The sequence below is a fragment of the Oenanthe melanoleuca genome, chromosome 3 (assembly GCF_029582105.1).
Source record: "Oenanthe melanoleuca isolate GR-GAL-2019-014 chromosome 3, OMel1.0, whole genome shotgun sequence".
Classification (NCBI taxonomy): Eukaryota; Metazoa; Chordata; class Aves; order Passeriformes; family Muscicapidae; genus Oenanthe; species Oenanthe melanoleuca.
The window spans coordinates 91,996,481-92,007,134 of NC_079336.1; the positions used below are offsets into that span (position 1 = coordinate 91,996,481).

A 10,654-nucleotide genomic window follows, 5' to 3' on the forward strand; every position below is an offset into this window, starting at 1 on the left:
TTCCATTTTGAGTTTAGGTATTCCTGAAGACAGTAAACAAGTTTTTAAAAGCTGTACAGTTACCTGCTGCTAAAGTATGATGGCAGATAGGAAAAAGAGCTATACCTGTAAAGCTGCACTCCTCAGTTCCAAGCATGTTGCAATTTTAGCTATGGTTTTCTGAAAAGGGAAAAAAAAATAATTTAGTACTGAAACTGTATTTGTCCAGACTGACACTTACTTAAAGAATGCAAACACAAACAGCTGCTTTTTTTTTTTTTTTTCTCAAAGATTTCAGGTCTATTGTTCAGTATCAGACCATTCAGCATCAGAAGCATTTTTTTATAGAAAAGCAGGATTTGCTGAAAGCACAATAGATGAAAGACATCTGCCACGTAACTCCCCTCCCACAGTTCAACAACACAGAGGGGGGTCATTCACTCTGCAGAAATTGTAATAATGCCTATCACATCATAAACTGTTTATAAACTCAACTGCTCTCAGGTGATAGGGGACTGAAAAAAAAATAAATCCAAGCCAAGCAGTGTATTACCTCTTGAGAACCTGAGTGGTTTGTGCTGATTTGCCCTTTTAGGAGCCAGGCCTACAGCTCTTTTACCAGGTTCCCAACCTCAGCACACCAAGTCCACCCACATCAGACATTACACCAGCCCAGTATCTCAGCCCTAAAAAAACACAGCCCACTCCTGTGGGTTTTGGTGGGAGAGGAAGTCTAAAGGTGGATTATTTTTCTAACTTTCTATTTTTGTGATTTTAAGAGATTTAAACACTGAGTGAATCATGGAATATATGCCTGAATTCAAACTTGTGAGCAATGTAAAATATCTGTGAGCAGAACTGTGAAGCAATTTCTCATTTTCATTTAAAAATGTAGAAGAGAGGGAAGGGCTTCAAAATAGTCCATTGCAAGCAGTCTTGCTTTGAAGACAGTTTTAAGCTTTTATGTCTCACAAAGTAAAATGCTCCAGCAAGTCACATTTGTTTCTGTTACTACCAGCTGAAAGGAAGAGTTAAGACTTCCATTAGTGACATCAAGAGGACACAACTGCCCAGTGTATTTTTCCTGACCATTACAAGTTTGTTCATTGACTAAAACCTTTTTGTGAAGAAAAGCTCTTTTGATCTGCAGAAATAAGGGCCAGGTATAAACTCAAATACTCTGTGGAACATTTATAGGGCAAGAAAACCAGCAACAATGAAGTTACAAAGAAAAGCAGTTTACTTTCAAATTAAATTTCCCCCCAGAAGGAAGACTAAAGTTGAAATATGTCCCTGCAACTCATTCTCTCCTTTTAAATCAGGTAGTATAAAAACAGCTCCTCTACAAGGTGGATGCAAGGAGAGGAAAAGATTTCCTAAAGCACAACTCTAGCATCACAGAACTTCAAGAGTATGGACACCTGGCAAGCTATACAGTATCAGTCAAATCCAAAAGAAGGGTCATATTTTTTGGATTTCAAGATGTTGCTAACAGCAGATATAAACTAGGCATGCTTTCAAAGGTGCCTCCTCCCATCACCCCTTCTGGCTCTCTTGCAAAGGGGTATTACAAATCCTTCTCAATCAGCTCCCAGGCCCCCAGTAGTTTCAAAAGGCTGGGATAAAAACTAAGTGACTGCAGTTTCAGTTCACCTTAGGCCACACTGAAAGTTGAAGGAGTTCAGAAGCTGAATCATAAGTAGATCACACATCAATACCTCAAGTGCAGAGCCAACAGCTGGAGTGTGCAAAAGCCTCAGATATCTGATTTTCATCTGCCACCACAGGCTCAAAGTTTTTGAAGCCATTTCTCCCCAGCTGGCATCTCCCCTTAAAATTGTTACAACATGGCACTAGGCCAGACTTTACATCTTCATAACTTTTATTACTGTCCACTGCATGGAGGCCTTTCAAAAACTTGAGTTCTTCTGAGCACCTTCCCAAAAAGCAGTGAGTGATGCCTATTAACCCAGGACACATTGTTCAGTCAACAAACTCCCTCCCCCAATTCTGCTATACAACAGAGACCCATGACTGGATCTCCAGCACAGCTTGAAAATATTTTATATTTGGAAATATAAAAGAGCATATAGAGTTCTGAGTTCACTTTGAGACTTTCAGACCCACACTTCATATGTGGGTGTTGTGGATTTGTTTACATGTACTGCCAGGCTGGGTGGGAGGACACCAAGCAGTACTTCAGAAGCAGATTCTCAGTCCCTGGAATGAGAACACACTACATCTATCTCATCAGCTGCACTATAACAAAAGGAATTCATTTTTATATTTGTGAACATCTGGAAAAATATATTTGCAAAGGTAGATTCTTAAAGAGGAAGGTGTGAAATAATGGGTAAAAGAAAGGAATCCACAGGTTCCCTAGGGAAGGGAGGGGAATCTCTGAGGTTTGACTACAGCTCCAGCATTTGCAGAAGTCCAGCTGTTCCAATGGTTTGGGTGTTGACTGCTGAGCAAAGAGCATGCCCATTCTGTGTGAGATCAAAACTTCTCCACTTGTACAACAGAAAGAGGGCTAAAAACCCTGAGTTTGCAGGGTACCAGCACACAGCACATAGTCTCCACAGAACCAGAACATGTAAACAGATTTCCACCTGGCTCTGCCCCTCCTGGTCTCTCTTTAAGCCCACATCATAAATGAGGTTTCAGAAGCACTGCTCAACCCCTAACTCCTTTGTCAATTCACCAGCAAATTCAACAGCTCCACTATTCCCCATCCTGCAGATTCATAACTGTGTGTTCTGAAAAGTGCCCAAACTAGGAACCTCCTCACAGGACAAAGAGCAATTTTGTAGTGTACATTTTGTAGTGTCCTCTGGCTCCTGGGGGCTGAAGGGCAATAATGGCTCTAGAAACAGATTAATTGAAGAGAGTTTGGGAGTCTTAAAATAGCAAAGAATAGGTTTTATATGGAATCTATTGAAATATGGCAAGCTCCCAGCAGGCATTATTCATAACTATTTTTTTAAGGGACCACACCCAACCCAAAAGTTAAAAATGCAGCTAAACACTGCTATCATTTTCAGCTGCAACTATCCCATGCAAAGGATCCTTTTTGCTGTAGGGAAAACATTCTGCATCTCATTAGAAAGACTGAAGGCATAATTAACTTTGCTAGTTTAAAATAGTTTAGATTCAGTTTTATGTAAACTCATGATTAGAATGGGGAAACGTCAGTTGATCTCGTAGTGAAGGTTTCTTCAGAGCAGTTGTGTGAGTAATGACTGTGCTAACTGTAATGCAGGCAAAGATGTTTGCACAAACACAGAGCCAGAGCAGAGCTTGGCTTTAACCAGAGTTTAGGCTGTTAGAAGACCAGTAGTTTAATGAATCATGCTAAGGCTGTTCAACAGTGCTCGTATTTCAGCGAGTGATCATTGCTTCAAAAGCAGGATTTTCTAACACTGACGAGAACTCAGCCTAGCACAAAAAAAGTTACATGAGAAGCAACAACTGTGGTTGGAAGAGGGCTTTAAAGGTCACATTTATTGCACAGAGAACTGGGTGAGAGTAACTGTAGCTGGACAGACACAGCCAAGCCTAACTGGAACAATTCCTATCTCAAAACACAGTGGCTGATCATGAATGAAGATGGGATTTTTAGAGAATGGAGACAGAACAATAAACAGCAGTATTCAAAATGTTAAGACTGAGGTAAATTCATCAGTAGCTGTATCTCTTAGTATTCCACACATGCTGCCTCTAGGTGATAAACTGTTGCACAGCCTTTTTATAGCTGTTGAAAGGAGACTAAACACAATGATTTGCTGTTCACAGGATCTGCAGAGGAATTCTTCAATAAAATTCACAATCACTAATGAAGATTCCAGCACTGACAATTACCCAAGTCAAGATTGAGCCTTCCCTAAGGGCTAAAACTCCAGGATTATGTCCAGCAATAGTTATAAGATGACAACCCATCAGAATTTGAAAACACAGGAGTGAACAACAAAATCTGGAGTCTGCCCTATCAAGGCAAATAGCACATAGTGTTTCAGAACTGATTCTTTAGGAGCAAAAAATGGGAGATACAGCTATTTAAAAGCCTGAATTCTTACCATAAACAATACATGTATTAGAAGACAAATGACAACTGGCTCACAGTATGACCAGGAAAGAAACTGGTAGTATCTGTCAAGTGTTTTTAGATTACAGATTTTATGATTACATTAGCAAGTAACACACCATCAATTTTTGTGTGGCCATATCTGCACTGTAACACCACCTGTGATGCATGAAATAAACCCAAATGTGGTAAAAGTTCATACAGACAGATAGAGATGAGGACTTTAACCTAGTCTTGTCCTTTCCCTGCAGCTGTAAAGAAAGTAATATCCCCTTGGTACAGACAAATCACTACTGAAATCCACCTTCCCCACAGGGTAGGTCAAGTAAGAAACTACAGCCTCACAACAATTCTCAGCAGTATGTATGGTCCTTTGGAAAACAGCTGACTGAAAATCTACAAAACAACTGCAACGAGGATAGATCAAACAAGTGGAAATCATAATTAGCTTCATGGCCTTTCAATCTATGAAATTCTGCATGCAGCCTTGGCCAGTGACAACATCAGATAAGCAAACCCTGAAGGTTACAGATTCTTCCAGTTTAAAAAAAAAAAAAAAGAAAAAGAAAAAAAAAGGTGGCTCTTCTGTAACATACAGAGCCTGAAAAAGTTAAAATAACAGGAAAAGAGATTTTTGGGAACCAGAAGGAAAGGACATGCTGGTGGGTGCATTGCCAGGAGAACAGTTGAGCAAAAGTTACTGATTTGTAGCTGATTTTTGGAAGGGCAACAGGAAAGAAGATACATTTCTATTTAATCAAACTGCTGCAAACCCAGCATACACCAAGCCCTCCAGCCACATGCCATATGAATGATATTAGTGATGATAGTAATTAGTCATAATCACTAGATGATATACTGGCTGAGCTCCTGCAGAAATAGGGAAGACCAGCACAGCAAGGAGCTTTACTCAGATTTTGCTGTACAGAGTTTCAAGTGCTTTTTTCTAAGCAATAGCAAGACTCTAGTCACAAATTTTTTTTTGTGACTAGCATTCCTCATGGTAGAGGAGATAAAGTGTTCTTTCAACAAAATATTGGGGAATTGTTTTGTGCATGTGGCTAATGAAACAGCTATTTGATAACCAGACTCAAAAGATTCAGTACATCAGCCACTAAATAATCTGCAAAACCCAGCAAGTGATAAACATGCCATCCTCTTTTATAAAATTATATCAGCTTCAGAAACGGGTATCACTCTGCTAGGATGTAAAACCACCACCCATTACTTTTTTTCTTTTCAGAAGAGTGTTGCCTTAAGACATGACAGCACTTGTGCATGAAACATCTGAGGTCAGTTATCTCCACTTCCTGAGCCCCCCAGGCCTTCCCTCATGGCTGACCTCATTCACTTCCACAATCTGGTCCAAGGTCCTTTTCATAAGACTCAGGGAACATCTGGAGGCAAAGCCCTGTGTGGTTCTGGTTCCCATACTCACAGGAGATGATGTCTCCAAAAGTGAGATTAACAGCTTCGCCTTCATGAAGTAACTACATTTTCAAAAGTCTCCACAGAGGGGAAACACACAGTAAAGATGACTCTAGCTGAGAATGATGGAGAAAGCTACCAGCAAGGGAGGGAGAGCAGAAGCATTCAAGGAATAAACAGCTGTCCAACATTAACAAGGCTCTCATGGCTTACAGTTCAGGAAAAGTGGACCAAATGCTTCTCCAAAACTATGGCCCTGTTTAAGGCAATCATGAGCTTTATCATCTTTGCAGAAGGTAAGCAGAACATGGAAGATCAGGTATTTGCTTTTCATATTGGTACACCTTGAGAAAACAGCTACAAACCTCTCAGAGTCTAGTAAAGATGCATTTATTTGAGCTTCTTTACACATATCAAGTTCATCTCAAATTTCTGTAGCCAGCACCTGTTTTCAGGACTTACAATCCCAAGCACAGCTCCCATCACTCTAGCATCCTATTACCATTGGTGAGATTCTGGGCTAGCAAATGTCAATTTTCAGGTAACAGCATTGCTCAAACAAGTGATCTTATGACATGGAAATCTGGAAACACACGTCTCTAGTTTTTTATTCCTAAGAAGAACGTGCCTTTATAGAAGACAAGGAAATTTAGTAGGGCCTTATATCTCTAATGATTTTATTTTGCAGTAAATGCTTGAGTGCATGAGTCCACTTAAATCCCATCACAGAACTGCAGCAGTATGTTGCTAAGACAAGAAACAGCCTTTCAACTGAAGAAAGCGAGGGAGGAGTAAAGTAATTTCAACATTTTGAAACATTATAAACAAATAACAGTCTAAGAGGCTGCTAGGGAGTATTCTGCCAGGACCCTTCCCTGTCAGGTGTTACATGTTAAGCTTTCATCCCCCTCACACACCCTCAATGTCTGCAGTTCAAGATGTTTTGTATTCAGAGCTCACGACATAAATTGTGCTAATGTTGAATAAGCAAGTTATCAAACATTACCAAAGAAAAAAAAAAAAAAAAGAAACACCCAGGTTATGAAAGACTCTGGCCAGCATGCCTGACATTCAATAGCAAAGCAGAGCATCCCTCACATCTAATGACAGCCATTCTAGCCACGCCGGACTCTGTTTCTGTTTGCATACATTGAGAGAGGAAAAAAGGGCTCATAAGGCTCTGGCCTGCAAGATAAAAAACATAACACACATCAACATCTATGAGTCAAGCTCCTTGCCTGAGCAAACAGCAGTACTCACCTTTTGATCTTCTGTGAATTCCGAGTTGTTGTGCTGAGACTGCGCCTCTTTCTGGAGGTGCCTGGCTAATCTGGATGGGGGAAAAGAAAACTGTAGAGCAGGAACACAACACAAACACACACACCCCAGATCCAGAAAATGTGTCAGCCAAAAGGTTCACAGGCTGCTGCTCCAAAGAGGTTTGGGTTGGTTTTGCTGTTGTGTTTTTGGTTTGCTTTTGTCTTTTGAAACAAAGTTTTCTACAGCCGTGGTAGTTCATACTTAAGAAAAAGCCCCAGAAGGTGGACAAAGTGTGCAGCTACATTAGGCTGCACATTAGGAAAGACTAATGAATCATGAAAGGAGAACAGGCACGAGGATCCTTATATCCAACAGCCCCTTTTACAAGCACTTTTTCCTTTCACAATCCCCTTTGATAATAACAAACCACAGCCCCTGTGAAGACCCACAGTGGTGCAATCCCACACGCATTTCCCAGGGAGAGGCTGAGGTGAGTGAGATGCCAGGGGGCTCGGGTGAGGACACCCTAGGCCATGGCACACGCTCTCCCAGCACTGGGAGCCAGGCACAGGGCGGCTTGGCCCAGGCTGCCGGGGTGGATCCGCTCACATTTGTGCCTGTCAGCATCACAGGAGGAGCACAAACCCCACCCCTTGTCATCACCAAGGCAGAAGAACCAAGGGCTTTGGAAAGTAACAGTAAGCAAACAGCTCGAGAAAGCGAAAGGAAGCTGGAGGGAAGCTATGGGAAGAGTTACAGTTTCCGTCCCAGGAGGAAGGAGAACATTAAACAAGCAAAACCTCTGGGCAATTGTTGCCATTCCCTGTAAATAATTTTTTTTTTTTTTTTTTTTTACAAGCAGAGGGAGAGGGAAGACAGGGATTGAGGGGAAACCCAGGGACATCACAATAGGCTTCCTCCTGGAAGCTCACAAGTTTGTACTGTGAAAGGGACTCTGCTTCTCTTCACTGCTGGCCCAGCTTTAGGAGGGGTTTATAAAATATATACCCCAAGACACATCCAGCAGAACAGATTGTTGTCAAAGCCTGTGGCAGGAACAAAAAAATCAAAACTCAGTTTTTTTGCTTTTCCTCAAAAAAGGCCATACTGATTGAGGCCACTGTAGCTTTTAACTTTCACCAGGGAAAACAACCAAACAGGATGAGGTAACTGCACAACTTGGTGGTGTTGTCCCCCTTCAAAAATGGAGAAAATTGGGGCTGAGAAAAGTCAAAAAGCACAAACATGCTTGAACCCAAAAGTATACTCCTTGCCTACTGCCCTGCCCTATGATACACAGGACACAGAAAGGGCATTTTATTAAAGTAATACTTTAAGAAAACAGATCACCATAGCAGCAATATGCCACCCACAACAGGCAGCATCACAGCATTAACATTTCTGCAAGTATCACTAACACAACCCTCTTTCCATTTGCCACTTAAAAAAAAAAAAAAAAAAAAAAAAAAAAATCCACCCTAATGCAAATAAATGCATGTGGCATTCTCCTTGAAGCTTGTTCAAAGTTGGATGAGACCAAGTTCCACAGATGGGGACATTTAACAGGGAAGCCACTGCTGACAGCTCGAAGGGCTCCTGCATGAATAATCATCTGAACAATGGAGGGCCAATCTTTTTACCAAGCTTCTTGCACTTCCAGGGGTAACCTGAGCTGAGCAGATTGACACAGGAGGTACATAATTGTGTTTTACACCAGGACTTTGATTTTTCCAAAATCCAAGCTTTCCCAGCATCAGCAAGTTCAGTGTAAGCAGCTGCCCTCCAGGATGCTTGTGTGGATCAGCACAGACTGTGTTGGTGTTCCCAGCACTGGTATTCCACTTGAACAAGAGCAGCACCACACCATCTCGGGGGCCTTTGAGAAGGCAACACCATAAACCCATCCTGCAATGTCTTTCTACAACTACAGCTCAGTGTCTTGCCCTGTGCTGCTTGTTTACAGCTTCCATCCTATAGCTTGATATTGTTATTAGTTTACCTGCTAAAGATACAGCATAAAAAAGATATACACACAGAAAAGGTTTTGCTTCTCCCTGTAATCCCTTGAGCTTCTCTCTCCCTTCTACTCAGTCCTCAGACCACAGAGTTCACCTACTGTCAAGTATTTAGTAGAAACTCAGTGATAAGAGCAGTTTCCACCCAAGAGAAGCTTCCTTATAAAGACACCACACTGCTCCCAAGTCAGAACAGAGGCAGGCTGTGGAGATCACCTCAGCTCTTGTCCACACAAGCAACAGAGTGAGGAAGGCAACAGAAGTTGCACTTCAATTCTCAAACTGGACTGTCTGCAAATGCTTAGTGACCTCACTTCTCAATGAAGAGAGCTCAGAAGGAGAGCCCAAAGACCTTTCACTCCAAAGTGAACATGAAACTCACTGCTCAGACTGCTTAGACAGTTTAAAGCATTAGGATTCTACTGGACTCCTTGTAGACATCCACATAAGGGCAGTTAGTAAAAATATCTTCTTTCACTTCTTGATGATTCTTTTTTTTCTGCCGAGATACAGATCTGGAAGAGAACTTCTTTTCATCTTTCTGCCAAGGTTTGTAGAGTAACAGCTTGCCCTACTCTAAAGGCCATCAGCAAACTGCAAATCACTGAACTTGCATCATCCTTCCTGGTGAGTGAATGAAATGATGATATTACAGCCTCTCCTGAGCACATGGTACGTGGCCAGCAAACCAGTAATTCTGAATGACAACTGAACTGGCAGCTAGTGTGGTTACAACCCATCTTGACCAGTCCTGAACAGTGCTAAAAGGTCCCTCAGGGAGCATCTCTTCAGCTGACTTTCTCTTGGCAAACAAGCACAAACCCTCTTGACAACTTCCAGAAAATTCACCACGAGAAGCCTAGCCTGAAATACTCCAATCATGAAGAAATAACTTCCATTGTCATGGTGAATGGAGTAGTAGGGAAGAATATCTGACTAAAGGTACCAGGTGTGTTTCTAAGGAGTCCATCATCAGTGTCCTGTGGCTGATACTCCTCTGCTGCCAAAGGATTTGTGGATGGTGTGGTCTCACCCTGTGCCAGCCAGCCTGACTGGGGCTGCTAGGTTCCCCACTCTCCCACCCTGGTACCATCAGGGACACAACACGCAAGCGTGCGATGGGCCCCTTTTCATTCTGATGGGTTGATTGTGGGGTTTTTGGTTGAGGCTGATGCTTAGACAGCCCATTTGCCAGGTCGCTCCGTTCCCACAAGTGTGGCGCCAGGGCAACTTGGTGATGGGATGGGAGCATCGAGGGCTCCACCAACCAACCACCCCGGCAGCCCGCGCTCACAAAACCACAACCCGGGTTGGGTTGGAAGGGACACTAAAGATCACCTTGTTCCACCCCGCCATGGGCAGGGGGACACCCTCCGCCAGACCAGGCTGCTCTGAGCTCCATGCCGGCCGCTGCCGCCCTCCCAAGAGAGCAGCACGGCCGGCTCTCGAGGCTCCCGAGGGCCGCCCCGGCCCCTGCCCCGCGCCTCGGGGAAGGGCCGGACCCCCCGGCGGGGCCCGGGGTGAGGGGCCGCGGCCTGGCCCGGCGGGGCCCCTGCCCTGCCCCGCCCCGCCCGGGGCCGCTCCCTCACCCCCGCGCCTCGCCGGGACTCCGCGGCCGCGCCGGGCCCGCACTCACATCTGGTACTCGTCGATCGCCTCCACCAGCTGCCCCCAGGAGTCGAAGTCGGTGCCCTTCCTGAAGCTGGCGCCCCAGCGCTGCAGGAGGCTGCGGGCCGCCTCCGACATAGCCCCAGCGCTAGGGCACCATGCTCACCCCGCGCCGGGGCACCCACCGCGCCGGACAGCCGCTCCCGCCGGCAGCGCCCCGCCCGGCACAGCCCAGCCCGGCCCGGCCCCCGGGACAGCCGAGCGCGGCGGCGCCTCCCGC

At 44.2% G+C, this 10,654-nt stretch overlaps 1 protein-coding gene across 2 annotated transcripts in view; it reads right to left on the minus strand.

Moving 5' to 3' along the window:
• The window catches only part of AIDA (axin interactor, dorsalization associated), a 28,460-nt gene extending 17,816 nt beyond the window's left edge, over positions 1-10,644 (minus strand). The window contains exons 1-3 of one of the 2 annotated variants that reach the window (XM_056488545.1): positions 10,403-10,644; positions 6,752-6,821; positions 106-159 (exon numbers count right to left, since the gene is read on the minus strand). In XM_056488545.1, coding sequence (XP_056344520.1) covers positions 106-159; positions 6,752-6,821; positions 10,403-10,512 — 234 coding nt within the window. In that variant the 5' untranslated portion in view covers positions 10,513-10,644. The remainder of the gene's footprint in view (positions 1-105; positions 160-6,751; positions 6,822-10,402) is intronic. The other variant, XM_056488543.1, reaches the window with a different exon arrangement.
• Between the last annotated feature and the right edge of the window lie 10 nt (positions 10,645-10,654).